The sequence below is a fragment of the Schistocerca gregaria genome, chromosome 4, assembly GCF_023897955.1.
Source record: "Schistocerca gregaria isolate iqSchGreg1 chromosome 4, iqSchGreg1.2, whole genome shotgun sequence".
Taxonomy (NCBI): Eukaryota; Metazoa; Arthropoda; class Insecta; order Orthoptera; family Acrididae; genus Schistocerca; species Schistocerca gregaria.
This window is the reverse complement of record NC_064923.1, coordinates 337,262,917-337,281,335: the sequence shown is the minus strand read 5'-3', so window position 1 is coordinate 337,281,335 and position 18,419 is coordinate 337,262,917. Positions and strand designations below refer to the sequence as shown.

The window sequence follows — 18,419 nt, the reverse complement described above, 5'->3', positions numbered from 1 at the left end:
TTTGATGCTATCCCATCCTCTCCTGGTGCCCTGTCATTCTTCAGTAGCTTGATAATCTTTTTCATTTCCTCTATTGTAAAGGCTCTGATGACGGATTTTCATGTTGTGGTTTTTGAAACTGTAATGTGTCAATAGGCTCTTCAAAATTTTACAGATTTTCTAAGTATTCAGCTAGAAGTTGGCATTCTTTTTACTGCTTAAAACATGTTTCCATTTTTAACTTTAAAATGAGAACTTGGTAACTGTAATCCTGTAAAATCTCCTTTGAAAGTTTTATAGAAATCCCTAGTGTTGTTCTTTTAAAGTCTGAATCGAGTCTGCCTTTGTTATGTTTTCTTTTCAGTGTTCTGAAGATTTTTGCCGTTTTCATACTTTCTTCTTTAAACTCATTCCAGTGCCTAGCCATTATCAGTACAATATTTTTTAATCTTGATGCATGTTAGTTCCCTGTTGTTTGGGCATCAGTAACATTTCTGTTAGATAATGATCTGAGTGTATGCTTAGGCTCTTCCTCACTCTGACATGCAAGGACTCTTTGTGGCTACGAGTAGTTATTGCCACTTGGTCTATTTGATATGCACCTTGATTTGCATTCGGTTGTACGTTTTTTTTCTTTGTTCCAAGTTTCCTGAAAAATGTTGTCATTAATTTTAGGATAAATTGTTTACAAAGATCTATGAGCCTTTTCCCATTTCTGTTGCTTCTTTCATGTGATGGATAGTCTCCAACTACTGATTTAAACTTTCTTTCCTTACAACTTGCGCATTGAAGTCCCCAATAAAGTTTTGGTATGTTCTTTTGGTACTTTGGATGTTTCGTGTTCTAGCATTTTCCAAAAATCCTCCACATTTTCAGCATTTGTTGTATTATGTTGGTTCATAGATGCATGTGCATAGATAATGTTATAATATTTATTGCCTGACTTAAAAGTCAGAAATGAAATAACAGGTTCTAATGGAGAGCTAACATTATTTATTGATTCAGTATGTAGATGTTTCACCATAAATTCTGTTCCTAACATAGCCATATTATTGTAATTTCTAATGGTTGGTTTTCCTTTGTAAATTCGGTACCCACCTGACTCAATTGCATGTTCATCCGAATAGCATGTTTCTTGAAGTGCTAATATAAGTGTGTCGCATTTATTGAGGGTGTCAGCCATATATTTTATTTTCGCAACTTTCATAAATGTTTTATAAATAATAGAGGGCAGCCATCAGTTGTCCTTTTTCTGCATGTTTTATTACGCAAATACAGATTTCGGGTAGTGCCTAGCCAATATCAGTGCAATATTTTTTTAACCTCGATGCGTGTTAGTTCCCTGTTGTTCGGACACATTGCTTTGAGTAGTATTCAAAAAACAGTGACTGAAACCCGAATAACAGGGAACTAACTTGCAGTGGAGATTAAAAAATAGTGCATTGATAATGGCTAGACACTGGGCGAAATCTGGATTTGCGTAATAATACCTGAGAAAAAAGACGACTGATTGTTGCGCTCTATCATTTAGAAATTACATAACAGTCGCTGAGTGCACCCACTTTCCTAATGGAAGGTAACTTGATTTCATAAGTGTGTTTTTTCTTGGGTCTTATCTTCGAAGAGGGTCTAGGAAGCTCCGAACCTTCCTTACATGATATTCTAGGCTCTGCAGGATCTAAAGGCCTAGTTGTACCTCCATGGCTACAGATGGAAGATTGGTTCCTTCCTGGGTAGTTTTCCTTTTTAATTTAACACGTGCCCTCTTCCGCCGTTTCCGATGATCCTCAGCTCCGTCTTCACTGGCGTTGAGGTCTCCATCCTCCTCCTGGCAAGGAATCCTTTACGAGGTACTAACACCTGGGTCAGGTGAACGAAGACTTTTTAACGAGGTTTTACTCCTCCAACTCTTCAACCAGACTTGAAACAGGCTTTGGCGGAGTTATCCACCTGATATATGTATCCAGTTGATGTAGATATATTTCCCTCCCAATACTGTATCAACCATTGAAATGAAATCAGACAGAGAACCAGTATATAGCCCAGACTCGGACATCTTGCTCTTTGCGTCTACTTGCAGAAGAATGATGTTTGATATTTCTGCACCACTTTGCGTAAGGCACAATGGAACCTCAAATTAAATATCACAGTGTTACTTCCATTAGTTGTGTAATTGTCTGCACAGAACTACTGTAAATAATTCTTTCGACTCCAAAGTTCTATATTTTGCAAAATATTACATGTACAAATATGAGATACATGAAGAGAACCACAAACTCACGGAGTCTGCACTGTGCTCACCAGGTGTTGCTAGCTAGTGCAATGCCTTGACAAAATGACGACATAGTAAGAAAATAGATTCCGTGTACTGGAATGTGAAAGATGTTTATGTGTTATAGTAGTGCAGCGTCCATTCAGAAGGAATAACCTCTGTGAAAACAGAGCATTTGGCTTTGGTATCGACATGTTATGGACACTGATTGTCTCCGTAAACAGAAAATTACTGGCCGACCAAGTGTGTCAAATGCAACCATGGAAAAGTAGGGTGGGCTAAGAGGTAGTTTCGTACCCAGTCCAAAAAAATTCAGCGGTCGGCGCAAACTGCGAACTTAGAATACCGCAGCAAACTGTGTGGAAGACGTTGCGATGACGGTTAAATTTCAAACCGTACCATCTGCATCTTGTGGAACAATTAAAACTGGAAATTAAGGCCGACGCCTTCAGTTTTCCATTGCAATGCAGAAAATATTTCAGACAAGGGACCACATACGGTAATTTGTAGAGGGGGCGGGGGCGGAACACTTGGAGGCATGGAAGACGAATGGGGTCTTTCAAGGAGCCATAAGAAAATTCCAGTTCCGATCTTGTTAAAACCAGACAAAAGTCACGGGACACCTCCCAGTATTGTGTCAGACCTCCTTTTGCCTGACATATTGCAGCAACTCTACGTGGCATGGACACAACACGTCGTTGGAAGTCCTCAGCAGAAATATTGATCTATGCTGCCTCCACAGCCCCACACAATTTCGAGAGTACTGCCGGTGCAGGATTTTGTGCACGAAGTGGTCTCTCAATTCTGCCCCATAAATGTTCGGTGGAATTGATGACGGGCGATTGGGGCTCCCAAATCATTCTCTGGAATTGTCCAGAAACTAATCGCGAACAATTGTAGCCCCGTGACATGACGCACTGTCATCAATTAACATTTCACCATTGTATTGCAACATGAAGTCCTTGAATAGCTGCAAATTGTCTGTAAGTACCCTCCGCTTTACATAATTAGGTGGCTTGCGGAGTATGAAGTAGATGTGAGGCAAAGAAATGATAATTTGCTGTTATAGAGTAGACACATTAATTTTCTATAACTTCCCTGTCTTTTTCTTGGCCCTTGATTCATGATGGGGACCTTGCAAGTCCGAGAGTGGATTAATCTTCTCTTTATTCATACTAAAATCGTATATAATACGACCCTATTTTATGCAGTCTTTAAAATATACGTAGCAGTAAGAAACATGATAATTAATATTTAAGACAGCAAATACTGTATGAAAACAGTGTTTTCTTAATGGTATGCACAAAATGCATGATGAGCGCTTTCCAGGTCTGCTGCAATCTAATGCTATAGCAAGCGATTTTCTGCCAGTCTATGAATGTTAGTGCCTGTGAGATTTTTACACTGGGAACTGTTGTACGTCCTAGAATCTAGCAACAACAGTGATGGACTCCCTGCTCGTTGTTTCAGTTGACCTCAGAAGTGAAAGATGTCGCTCTCATACCTGATGTAATTAATTACATTTGTTATTCTCTCTGATTTTCTTTCTTCTTCCATTCTGTGATAAAGTAACTACTTATACTCTATTTCTAAACAAGACACGTTCGTTTTCTACAGTATGGAATAATCTAGTACTTCTCGAAAAGGCAACTTACTTATAGTAAAAATGTAGATGATGCAAGGTCTCCAATGATTACTTCTGAATGTTTTGACAAATGTAAACCACTGTTTCTGATGATGAAATTGTCCTACATATTGAAGCAGTGTCAGACAGCTCAGAATCTAAAGAGAGTAGTGATGAATCTAGTGATGTAAATGCTGTAGGCTTATCAAGGATAACCTGGCCTACTAATACAGCACAAACTGCAAATTCAAGCAATAACCCCCACGAACCACGGACCTTGCCGTTGGTGGGGAGGCTTGCATGCCTCGGCGATACAGATGGCCGTACCGTAGGTGCAACCGCAACGGAGGGGTATCTGTTGAGAGGCCAGACAAACGTGTGATATCTGAAGAGGGGCAGCAGCCTTTTCAGTAGTTGCAGGGGCAACAGTCTGGATGATTGACTGATCTGGCCTTGTAACACTAACCAAAACGGCCTTTCTGTGCTGATACTGCAAACGGCTGAAAGCAAGGGGAAACTACGGCCGTAATTTCACACGAGGGCATGAAGCTTTACTGTATGGTTAAACGACGATGGCGTCCTCTTGGGTAAAATATTCCGGAGATAAAACAGTCCTCCATTCGGATCTCCGGACGGGGATTACTCAACAGGACGACGCTATCAGGAGAAAGAAAACAGGCGTTCTACGGATCGGAGCTTGGAATGTCAGATCCCTTAATCGGGCAGGTAGGTTAGAAAATTTAAAAACGGAAATGGATAGGTTAAAGTTAGGTATAGTGGGAATTAGTGAATTTCGGTGGCAGGAGGAACAAGACTTTTTCGTCAGGTGAATACAGGGTTATAAATACAAAATCAAATAGGGTTAATGAAGGAGTAGGTTTAATAATGAATAAAAATAGGAGTGGGGATAAGCTACAACAAACAGCATAGTGAATGCATTATTGTGGCCAAGATGGACACGAAGACGACACCTGCTAGAGTAGTACAAGTTCATATGGCAACTATCTCTGCACATGATGAAGAAATTGATAAAATGTATGATGAAATAGAAGAAATTATTCAGGTAGTGAAGTGATCCGAAAATTTAATAGTCATGGGTGACTGGAATTCGAGAGTAGGAAAAGGAAGAGAAGGAAACATAGTAGGTGAATATGGATTGGGGGAAAGAAATGAAAGAGGAAGCCGTCTGGTAGAATTTTGCACAGAGCATAACTTAATCATAGCTAATGCTTCGTTCAAGAATCATAAAAGAAGGTTGTATACATGTAACAATCCTGGAGATACTAGAAGGTATCAGATAGATTATATAATGGTAAGACAAAGATTTAAGAACCAGGTATTAAATTGTGTAAGACATTTCCAGGTGCAGATGTGGACTCTGGCCACAATCTATTGGTTATGAACTGTAGATCAAAACTGAAGAAACTGCAAAAATGTGGGAACTTAAGGAGGTGGGACCTGGATAAACTGACTAAACCACAGGTTGTACAGAGTTTCAGAGAGAGCATAATGGAACAATTGTCAAAAATTTGGGAAAGAAATACAGTAGAAGAAGAATGGGTAGCTCTGAGGGATGAAGTAGTGAAGGCGACAGAGGATCAAGTAGGCAAAAAGACAAGGGCTAGTAGAAATCCTGGGGTAACAGAAGAGATATTGAATTTAATTGATGAAAGGAAAAAATATAAATGAAGCAGGCAGAAAGGAATACAAACGACTCAAAAATGAGATTGACAGGAGGAGCAAAATGCCTAAGGAGGGATGGCTGGAGGACAAATGTAAGGATGTAGAGGCTTATCTCACTAGGGGTAAGATAGATACTGCCTACAGGAAAATTAAAGAGACCTTTGGAGAAAAGAGAGTGACTGGTATGAATATCAAGAGCGCAGATGGAAACCCAGTTCTAAGCAAAGAAGGGAATGCAGAAAGGTGGAAGGAGTATATAGAGGGTCTATACAAAGGCGATGTACTTGAGAACAATATTATGGAAAGGGAAGAGAATGTAGATTAAGACGAAATAGGAGATACGAAACTACGTGAAGAGTTTGACAGAGCACTGAAAAACCTAAGCCGAAACAAGGCCCCGGGTGTAGACAACACTCCTTTAGAACTACTGACTTCCTTGGGAGAGCCAGTCCTGACAAAACTCTACCATCTGGTGAGCAAGATGTATGAGAGGCGAAATACCCCCAGACTTCAAAAAGAATATAATAATTCCAATCCCAAAGAAAGCAGGTGTTGACAGATGTGAATATTACCAAACTATCAGTTTAATACGTCACAGCTGCAAAACTCTAACACGAATTCTTTACAGACGAATGAAAAAACAGGTAGAAGCCGACCTCGGGGAAGATCAGTGTGGATTCCGTAGAAATGTTGGAACACGTGAAGCAATACTGACACTAAGACTTATCTTAGAAAATAGATTAAGGAAAGGCAAACCTACGTTTCTAGCATTTGTTGATTTAGAGAAAGCATCCGACAATGTTGTCTGGAATATTCTCTTTCTAATTCTAAAGGTGGCAGGGGTAAAATACAGGGAGCGAAAGGCTATTTACAATTTGTACAGAAACCAGATGGCAGTTATAAGAGTCGAGGGGCATGAAAGGGAAGCAGTGGTTGGGAAAGGAGTGTGACAGTGTTGTAGCCTCTCCCCGATGTTATTCAATCTGTATATTGAGCAAGTAGTAAAGGAAACAAAAACAAAATTCGGAGTAGGTATTAAAATCCATGGAGAAGAAATAAAAACTTTGAGGTGCGCCGATGACATTGTAATTCTGTCAGAGACAACAAAGGACATGGAAGAGCATTTGAACGGAATTTTCTGTGTCTTGAAAGGAGAATATAAGATTAACATCAACAAAAGCAAAACGAGAATAATGGAATGTAGTCGAATGAAGTCGGTTGATGCCGAGGGAATTAGATTAGGAAATGAGACACTTAAAGTAGTAAAGGAGTTTCGCTATTTGGGGAGCAAAATAACTGATGATGGTCGAAGTAGGGAGGATACAAAATGTAGACTGGAAATGGCAAGGAAAGCGTTTCTGAAGAAGGGAAATTTGTTAGCCTCGATTATACAGTATAAAGAAATGCAGACGAAACTTTCATTCAGAAAAGGCCACAGATGAGCAGCTAGTGTCTTTCAGAGGGCGTTGCAGATTTCTACGGTTTATTCCAAGAAATGCAGGAAAATATGGAATAAAGAAATTCTAGCTCTGGTTCTTTCTGGCATAATACGCTACAGATGTGATAGAGTACTCAGGGTAAAAATCCACATCACCCTCGTCAAGATTATGCTGAGCTCATATGATAAGGTCGCTGGCAAAGACGTTTACAGGAAGCTCAATAAATATCACGATGGAGAACTGTTTATCATTGTTTAACTGTTTTAGGATTTACTGAACGATAAAATTACAATAGTCGGGACTATCGCCATAGCAAACCACGAATTCCACCTGAACTGAAACCAGGTACGATACGAAAGGTTCTATCTTCATCATTTGGATTCAGATATGATTTGACTAATGTTAACTCGCCAAAGAAGAGGAAGAGTGTGCTGTTACTTGGTTCCACGCATCACGTTTGAAGAGACTCACGAAAGAAGTAACCAGAAATGATTTTATTTTATAACAAAACAAAATCAGGTGTGAACTCTCTTGACCAAAAGGTATTTAACTTGCAAAAGACAGAGAAGAAGATGGCCGTTTATTTTATTTGTTAGTTTAATGGACGCTGCAGCTATAAATACTTTATGTTTATTCCAAACCAACGTCCAGAATATCACAATGGAAAATCACGTAAATGGAGGATTTTCTTGAAAGACTTGGCGCTGGCAATGATTCATCCACATATGGGATCCAGAGCCAAAACAAATTTGCAATGAAGTGTCCTACAAGCATTGGCTAGATGTGATATCAAAAGTGGCTAGGAAATGGATATTGTCAGGAAATGGATATAATCCACCAAAGAAAAATGCTTTTTGTGTCCACGTGACATTTTTAAAATGTTCTACCAATGTATGAAAAGAACATAGTGTCCTTGTTTGTGAATATTGTTTCTTGTAATGGGTGGACCTTTGTGACAGGCAGTGTAAGCTTTATTCGGATAAAATGCTGTGTAGGTTAATTTTTGTTATGCCATGTAATGTGCAACTTAGCGTTTTTCTTAGTTTCTTTCTGTTTTGTATTTGGATGCTTAATGCATATTGATTTGCATTACACTTCATCAATATGCAATTATCACTTTGTATAAATGCTAATATAAGTTATTATATGCCAGAATAATAGAATTCGTAAAGATTAAATTGAATCTTATTCCACTGACATTAATGCAAGACCTTTTTCTTAATGTGTTCGTTATTTAAACTAACTCAGATATGTTTTACAAGACTGTATTCACTCGTCTACAGAAATACGTTTTCATAATTTATGTTACCAGGCTGGAAAGTAATGATATTTATAGAAACCTCGATGCGGACTTCTGTCGTCAGTCTTGGCAACCGGAATAAAATAATAATTTGATTCTTTTAACGACCTCCCAATCCAGATGATCCAATTGCTGAAAGGTTAAAAGAAAGCCTGACTTTAATTTCAAACACATACCCTACTCACACAGTTATATTTGGTGATGACTTTAATTTACCTTCGATATGTTGGCGAACATTCATGTTTAAATGCGGTGGTACGCACAGAACATCATCCGAAATTGTGCTAAATGCATTCTCTGAAAATTATTTCGAGCAACTAGTTCATGAGCCCAAGTGAATAGAAAACAGTTATGAAAACGCACTTGACCTCTTAACAACAAATAATTCTGAGCTAATGACAAGCATCAAAACGTATACAGAGATTAGTGAACACAGGGTTGCCGTAGCGAGACTGAATATTCTAACCCCCCAATACTCCAAAAATAAACGAAAACTGTACATATTAAAAAAAAAAAACAGACAAAAATTCTCTTGACACCTTCCTGAGAGACAATCTCCACTCCTTCCAAATTAACAAATGAAGTGTAGACCAGATGTGGCTTGAATTCAAAGAAATAGTGCCAGCACAATTGAGAGATTTATTCCAAATAAATCAACAAACGACGTAGCTGATCCTCCTTGCTGCACAAAACGGGTCAGAACACTGTTGCAGAAACAACGAAAATAACAAGTCAAACTTAAACGGACTGAAAAGCTCGAAATTTAGCGCGGACTTCAATGGGAGATGCTTATAATAATTTCCACAGCCAAACTTTGTCTCGAAACCTGGCTGAAAATCCAAAGAGATACTGAAGTAAGTGAAGTATGCTGACAGCAAGACACGATCAATGCCTTCTCTTCGCGACAGCAAAGGAAATACTCTAGACGACATTGCTGCCAAAGCAGAGTTACTGAACACAGCCTTGCGAAATACCTTCACAAAAGCAGACCAAGTAAATATTCCAGAATTGGAATGAAGAACAGCTGCCAAAATGGATAACGCAGAAGTACATACCCTCGGAATAGTGAAGCAACTTAAATCAGACAAAGCAAGTCTTGCTGTCCAGACTGTATACCAGTTAGGTTCCTTTCAGAATATGCTGATACAATAGCTCCATACTTAACAATCATATGCAATCGTTCGCTCGATGAATGATCCGGACCAAAAAACTGGAAAGTTGCACAGGTCACAGCGTCACACCAATATTTAACAACGATAGTAGGAGTAATCCACTAAATTATAGTCCCATATCATTAACGTCGATATGCAGCACTATTTTGCAACATATATTGTTTTCGAACATTATGAATTACCTCGAAGAGAACGATCTATTGACACACAGATAACATCGATTTAGAAAACATCATTCTTGTGAAACGCAACTAGCTCCTTACACACACAAAGTGTTGAATGCTATTGACAAGGGATTTCTAATTGTTTCCGTATTTCTAGATTTTCAGAAGGCTTTTGACACCGTACAACACAAGCTGCTTGTAGTGAAATTGCGTGCTTGTGGAATATTGTCTCAGTTATATGACTGGATTTGTGATTTCCTGTCAGAGAGGTCATAGTTCGTAGTAATTGACGGAAAGTCATCGAGTAAAACAGAAGTCGTTTCTGGTGTTCCCCAAGGTAGTGTTATAGGCCATTTACTGTTCATTATGTATATAAACGATTTGGGAGACAATCTGAGCAGCTGTCTTAGGTTGTTTTCAGAAGACGCTGTTGTTTATCGACTTATAAAGCAATCAGAATATCAAAACTAATTGAAAAACTACTTAGAAAAGATATCAGTATGGTGCAAAAATTGGCAATTCACCACAAATAACGAAAACTGTGAGGTCATTCACTTGAGCTCTAAAAGAAATACGTTAAATTTCGGTTACATGATAAATCAGATAAATCTAAAAACTGTAAATCCAATTAATACCTAGGAATTACAATAACGAACAACTTAAATTGGAGGGAACAGACAGAAAATATTGTGGGAAAGGCTAACCAAAGAATGCGTTTTATTGGCAGGACACTTAGAAAATGTAACAGATCTAGTAAAGAGACTGTCTACACTACGCTTGTCTGTCCTCTTTCAGAATAGTGTGTTATGTGAGATCCTTACCGCGTAGGATGTACCGAGTACATTGAGAAAGTTCAAAGAAGGGCAGCACGGTTTGTATTATCGCGAAATAGGAGAGAGCGTATCACTGAAATGATACAGGATTTTGGGTGGACATTATTAAAACAATGGCGTTTTTAGTTGCAGTAGAATCTTCTCACGAAATTTCACTCACCAGTTTTGTCCTCCGAATATCTTGTTGACGCCGACCTACATGGGGAGAAACTATCATAATAAAATAAGGGAAATGAGAGCTCGCAGGGAAAGATAGAGAAAAATTGTGAAGATGGTTCAGTGAACTCTCTGCCAAGCCCTTAAATGTGATGTGCAGAGTATCCATGTAGATGTAGATGAGGCCATCATGCATAAATGTCATTCCAAGTACTCGTTCATTCAAGGTTTAATCTTCATTCTACCCACCCCCCTGACGGTTCTTCTTCATGTTCTCCATGAAACTGGTTGAGTGAAGGAGAGTTGTCTGGTTTGTTATAGAATGACCTCTTTGTTTTTAGCGTGGCACAGCCAGTAAACATTTTCTTGGCCTGGCTGTTTTAAAAATGAAAATGGTTGAAATGGTTCTGAGCACTATGGAACTTAACATCTGTGGTCATGAGTCCCCTAGAACTCAGAACTACTTAAACGTAACTAACCTAACGACATCACACTCATCCACGCCCGAGGCAGGATTCGAACCTGCGACTGTAGCAGTCGCGCGGTTCCGGACTGCGTCCCTAGAACCGCTAGACCACCGCGGCCGGCTGGCTGTACATCACCACGTACTGAATGACAACAACTTAATGTAGTTACAATTCCCTCAAGAATTGCAAATCACTAATTAATGTAGGATTTTCATTAAAAATTGAGTTTGGCATGCTGATTTGTGAATTAGAGTATGTTGAGGCATAGGATAACATTAGAGTTGGTACCATGACGTCTCTCTTCTTCTCGTCTAGCATGAAAGTGGGTATTCTTATGAAGTTTCATCAAAAATTTATTTACAGGTTTACCTGTATGCTTAAATTACAATAGTTATAGTACAACATTATCATGATTTAATTCTTATGATACAATTCGATATTAGAGTTGCAATTTATAAAACTTCTACAATTTCACCATCAACATAAATTTTCATGTCCTGCAAAACAGAAAAAAAGTTCTCGAAGTTTCAACGACAGTAATATCGTTGGAATAAGGAGATATGTTCTAAAGTGAAATTCAGCTAAACTCTAATTGAAATGCAAAAAACTTACTTACACTTTACGAATTCGTACTAACTATACCACAAACAAGAACTTACAGAGTGGATTACAAGTAAGGTACAAGTATTACAATTATCATCGAAAATTTATACTCGGTAGGAAGATAAGAGTGTTAACTACAGAGAGAATGTGAACGTAACAAGTAATAACACAATGGAAACATATCACTGAGAAATAATCAAGGAGCAGTTCCTTACATCTTCAATAGTTAACAATTTCAGTAAACGATTCTCATACAGGCTCACAATACACGGCCATCTCGCACTAAACTCACGTATTTGCTGTAGTTTTTATGTGTAAATGACTGTACAACAACGAACACGTGTTTCTGACAAGTTTGTATTAGCCTGAAGAACAAACAATTTTAATGAGTGTGTGAAAGGATGAGACTGACAAAGCAAGGAAGCAACAACAGCAGGAAAGTTATTGCAAAGCGATTACTGTTGTTGCAGAGATCACCTTGGCAAGTGCCACAGTATACAATAGTGTTTTGTGGGTTCTCTCTGGAAACAGCTTCACAGGGATGCGGCTCCTCAGACGTTTCTGGTATACATCTTCTCATTACCAACTTCGCGTCACCGTGTATAGTATCTGTGAAAACAAAACAGTACCGTCTGAAAGTAGCTTTCTGAATAAAGAACTACCTGAAAGCGCATTAAAAAGCACATGGAAATCATTGTATGCGTTCACTGACTAGTTTCGTTTTTTCTCTTCTTTCCTTTAAAAAAAATCAATGTGAAATGATGGCTGTATGCCGCTCATTATGAATCTGTTTAGTCTTAATCTGCTGTAACATTTCATGAATATATCGCAACCACATACACAGTACATATTCAGAAATTCTGCTATTTGGAATATAGGAAGTTGTTAAGTAGAAATGCTTTCAATTTGTTTTTTTAAACACACATCATCAACCACCATCTTTAATTCACACATTTTTATAGTTGCATGCCCTGCTCCTTTCCGTGTAAGAGTAGGGTTAATTTTACGATAGTGGGGCTATTTCTGTTCCTCATGTTACATTTACGAGTTGTAAAGGCGAAATCTATGAACAAGATTTCGAAGCAGCGCCAGGACGAAGTCAAGTCACAGCTCGCTGGTCAAAGCCCCTGCAAATACAGCAAAGTCAGCAGTGGCGCCACTCCTGCAGTCGACGATTCTATGAGTTGAAGGGTGGGGACGTCACGTAACCATGGTGGGTTGATCGACCTACTGCCGGTTATGCTACACCCAGTCATCGCCCCAATGCCTGTTGCGGGCCTTCTATTAATAATGACAGAAATGGTGTGATGTGGTGTGGCTCTCAGCTCTCAGCTACGTACCCTCAGACTCAGAGCTGAAATATTAAAAGTTTTGCTGGTTTCGTTGTCTAGGGGCTGGAATAAGTAGTTGGTCTCGATGGTCCAGCAATTAAATAAAATATACGTTGAATAACAGGGAAACAATAGATTCATACTGCTCGTAATTAGTAATGAACAACAATATGGTTACCAAGATATTCACTTCTAAACGCATACTACGTCTTCACTGTAGAAACCACCGAAATCTCACAAGTTCACAAGTCAGCACTTAAGTAAGTTGAGTTTTAAAATTTAAAAAAAGACGTGCTAAGATATCTCAATAATTTTATTTTTACATGAAAGCCTGTACCTTAATCTATGCACTGACGCCATTACAGTCTGATTCTTCTTTGTTTACGTTGTGTACTGAGTGTTTAAGATGCCTCCGATAATCATGAGTCCCGTCGATTGTGAAGTACGAGCAGCTATAAGATTTCTTAGAGCTAAAGGCCTAAAAGCCATCGATGTTCATCATGAGATCTGTGCAGTTTACGGAGAAAACATTATGAGTGACGGAATGATAAGAAAGTGGGTGAGAGCATTTAAAGATGGCCGCGCAAATGCGCATGATGAACAACGGAGTGGGCGTCCTTCGGTCGTTAATGAAAGTTTGGTGCAGGAAGTGGACAATAAGGTGAGAGAAAACAGACGCTTTACGATTTCCTCCTTGCGGGATGACTATCCTAATGTTTCTCGTAGTGTTTTGTATGGCATTCTGACCGAGGTCTTGAATTATCGAAAATTGTGCGCACGTTGGGTACCGAAAATATTGACGGATGTGCACAAAACCAAACGTTTAGACAATGCATTGACTTTCCTTGAGCTGTACCACAACGGCGGTGATGATTTCGTAAGCCAAATGGGTGGCCTACGTCACACCAGAATCAAAGCAACAGTCCATGGAAGTTGAGCAAGGGCATCGTTTTGCTACAAGACAATGTCCGTCCGAATGTGGCGAATCAGACCAAAGATCTCATCACATCTTTTCGATGATAAACTGTAGATCATCCTCCATAAAGCCCCAATTTTGCGCCCAGTGACGACCATCTGTCCCTGCACTTGAAGAAACACCTGGGCGGTCAGCATCTTCAAGACGATGACGAAGTCAAAACAGTGATGATGCAGTGGTTAACAAGTCAGGCGGCAGACTTCTATGAGGAGTGTATTCAAAAACTGGTACAATGTTATGACAAGTGCCTCAATATTGACGGAAATTATGTAGAAAAGTAGATTAAGGTACAGGCTTTCATGTAAAAATTAAATTATTGAGATATCTTAGCACCTCTCTTTTAATTTCAAAACGGTACTTACTTAAAAAACACGCCTCGTATTTCTATCACCAGCGACCACGCGCAAACCGCTCCACACTCTACAAGACTCTCTTGCGACTGAGCGTTCGTCGCGCCGTACTGCTCCGCACTTCCTGTGTCCTGTGCCATACTGTCTCTCGCGCTGCACCCTTCCGAACTCCTCTAGTGTCCTCTCCCGTACTCCATACTCTTCCTCCACTTTCATACAGTCTCTCTGTTAACGAACACTGTGATTGGCTAGAGCGCTTCCGTCCTATCTTCAAGCCAAAGCACACTCACAAACATATTAAAACAGATTCGAAATACTGGATTTACGTTTAAATAACTTTAAATTAAATAAATATTTCTACGGCTGAACCATAAACACGCTCTAACTCAGATTATTAAATACATAAACAAATTAAATAAATATATATCAAAGTAATAGCAAGCGAAAGTAGGTCAGTAGCCTAATTTCTCTGTGCTTTCTAAAACCCAGTAAATATTTAACCAATTTCTTCATGAATAGCTTATATGGGATTTAAACCGAGACACAGATGAATAAATATATTTATAAACATGCTGCTACCGTTTTTTCGTGTAACTTTGGAGTACTTATGGCCTGACGCGATCGATAGTAATCGGCCACTTTGACCTCCAATAACTGATGTACTGTTCACGTTACATGCCTGTAATTCATACCAATTTAGGTTTACACTAACAGCTTTCTAAAGACACGTCGATCGACAACATCGGACGAACCATTCAAATTTTGGAAGTCAATTGCTGGTATTACTTGTATACATCAACATCTACATGGTTACTCTGCAGTTCACATTTGAGTGCTTGGCAGAGGGTTCATCGAACCACAATCATACTATCTCTACCATTCTACTCCCGAACAGCGCGCGGGAAAAACGAACACTTAAACCTTTCTGTTCGAGCTCTGATTTCTCTTATTTTATTTTGATGATCATTCCTACCTATGTAGGTTGGGCTCAACAAAATATTTTCGTATTCGGAAGAGAAAGTTGGTAACTGAAATTTCGTAAATAGATCTCGTCGCGACAAAAAACGTCTTTGCTTTAATGTCTTCCATCCCAACTCGCGTATCATATCTGCCACACTCTCTCCCCTATTACGTGATAATACAAAACGAGCTTCCCTTTTTTGCACCCTTTTGATGTCCTCCGTCAAAATCACCTGGTAAGGATCCCACACCGCGCAGCAATATTCTAACAGAGGACGAACGAGTGTAGTGTAAGCTGTCTCTTTAGTGCACTTGTTGCATCATCTAAGTGTCCTGCCAATGAAACGCAACCTTTGGCTTGCCTTCCCCACAATAATACCTATGTTCGTAATTTTAACAACCAGATACCTAGTTGAATCGACAGCCTTGGGAATTGTACTATTTATCGAGTCATCGAATTCCAATAGATTTCTTTTGGAACTCATGTGGATCATCTCACACTTTTCGTTATTTAGCGTCAACTGCCACCTACCACACCATACAGCAATCTTTTCTAAATCGCTTTGCAACTGACCTTACTAGACGGTAAATTACAGCATCATCTGCGAACAACCTAAGAGAACTGCTCAGATTGTCACCCAGGTCATTTATATAGATTAGGAACAGCAGAGGTCCCAGGACGCTTCCCTGGGGAACACCTTATAACACTTCAGTTTTACTCGATGATTTGCCGTCTATTACTACGAACTGCGACTGAGACGATACCCCATAGGCCCGCAGCTTGATCAGAAGTCGCTTGTGAGGAACGGTGTCGAAAGCTTTCCGGAAATCTAGAAATACGGAATCAACTTGAGATCCCCTGTCGATAGCGGCCATTACTTCGTGCGAATAAAGAGTTAGCTGCGTTGCACAAGAACGATGTTTTCTGAAACCATGCTGATTACGTATCAATAGATCGTTCCCTTCGAGGTGATTCATAATGTTTGAATACATTATATGCTCCAAAATTTACAGTCAGATATTAAACTTTAAACTAATAAAGTTATTGAAAATCTGATTACACTATCAGAATCGTCGTGCTAATAATGGTAATGTACATGTTTCTTTTTGAGATATCATGATTCACTGACTACTATTAATTTCTATACGAACTGTGAAAAGTCTGCCCTTGCGGTTTCACAAAGTTCGCCATCTTTGGCACTCCTGGCGTGTCTCCTTCATCGACCATGGAGTTCCCAGCCATGCAGGCGATGGACCCCGGCCAGCATTCGGCACCACGTGGCCGCCAACGAGCCGTGGCCCTCCAAGAGGCCCCATGCCAACTCCGAACATAAAATATTTTAACGGCACCACAACTCGCCTGTTACCTCACACAGTGCTTTCGATGCAACCTTGAATCAAGGCTGTCTCACAACAGTCAGCGCTGACCAGCAGTTTGGTCGGTAGGCTGAGTTGCAGGACGGGACGAAACAGTGAGGTCATTGGTCCTATCAGATTAGGGAATATGAGGAAGAAAGTCAGCTATGACCTTTCATAGCAAACATCCCAGCATTTGCTGACCAGCAGGTTTTAAGTCACCTGGCAGTTGTCATTCAGCTAGCTAGGCAATTAAGTGACGCCCAATCTGTATCAATTAGAGCTATTGTCGTAAGACTGCAGCTGCCGGGCCGTGGACGGGCGACCCTGTCTGTCTGCCCAGGCCGTGCTGCCAACACTGTACCAGGTGCCTGCAACTGCTCTTCAGCAGCGATCCAGACTTCGACCACGTGCAACATCATTGCCTTGTAGCTGGGACACCATACCATTTCACTAGAATGGTCAATCTCGCCAGCCTCGTCCACCGCTGAAAGCCACGACAGGCACTTGCCTTCTGTTGTCAGCACAATAATGGCACAATCGAGATACCAACACAGCACGCTGTCTCTCGAGCAGCATGTATCCACTGTATCCTTTGCTACCTTGCCTGCCCCTAATATGCCAGAATAATACAAGAAGACAGAAATGCACTCAAATATCTGTATGAGTTGGCTGGAGTGGTCTAAGACTTATTGTGTTTATCCTCATGCCTGTCCACAGCCCCTCCAAACTAGCTGCATAGAGGAGTACCAGCTGCATAAATTAGTAAAGAAGTAATAAAGAAGTTTTTGGTCCTCATCAGGTTCTTTCTCTGCTGCTGCTCGTCCATCCCATCTTTGGCAGAACGACGCGTATGCCAACCAAAACCTATCTCTTCTGCAGAGTGCTACAACTAGTTTATGTCATGCCTAATTCTTCAAAACAAAATTGAGTCAATGTCTTGTTAGGCTGTTGTTAGCATACCGTTCTTTCAAGCGGTTGCCTCGTTACATACGAGAATAGACACCAGGTGTTGTCCTGGCGGCACACATCTGTGCACTGAATATTTTAAATCTATGTGCAGAACTGCACATAAGATTATTCCGTATCAGTGAATACAAGTAAGCAAAGCAAGCTAATCATGCTTCGATCACCAAAATAAGCAAATCACAGAGGAAATGTTGGGTTAGTCAGTCATTTTCGAAGATCTGCAATATGTGATTTCTAAATCAAGTTCTGATACAAATACAGACTCCGGAATTTGTAAACGTCTTACGTATTTCTTCATCCCTGTGCTGTGTTGTCATTGATTATGATATGTTTTCCCTTGCAGAGAATTGAATGAACTGTGTTTGTATTCATTTATGGGTTTGTATTTATTATGCCTCCAACCACAGCACAAAAATCATTAGATGTAATGTATTTTTACTTTGTAATTAACTATCACATCTTCAAACACGTTGTGACACTAAAGCTGTTTCATGCAGATTTGTTATTATAGCAGCAGAAAACAGCTCAGAGCCAGTTTCTTGGCTGTTAATGAAGTTATGTGAATGCAGTGCAATTTTTTCACGATTCTCTGTTCAGTAGTCCTCTAGGAGAAACGGAATGCAAATATCTTTATATGAGCAAATTAGAAAGGAGGTATTTCACCTCTGAAACGGAGATATTAAACCTGAAATACAGCATGGTATATTACAGCTGTTTTAATGGGTCAAAAGTAGCTTGTGGTGATAAAGTTAATCACTTCACGCTGTACACGGCAGGAAAAACAG

At 39.7% G+C, this 18,419-nt stretch overlaps 1 protein-coding gene across 1 annotated transcript in view; it reads right to left on the bottom strand.

Moving 5' to 3' along the window:
* Positions 1-11,424: 11,424 nt before the first annotated feature.
* The window catches only part of LOC126266757 (uncharacterized), a 49,063-nt gene continuing 42,068 nt past the window's right edge, over positions 11,425-18,419 (bottom strand). Inside the window, exon 3 of the mRNA XM_049971273.1 lies at positions 11,425-12,301. Within this exon, the coding sequence (XP_049827230.1) occupies positions 12,075-12,301 (227 nt within the window). The 3' untranslated portion in view covers positions 11,425-12,074. The remainder of the gene's footprint in view (positions 12,302-18,419) is intronic.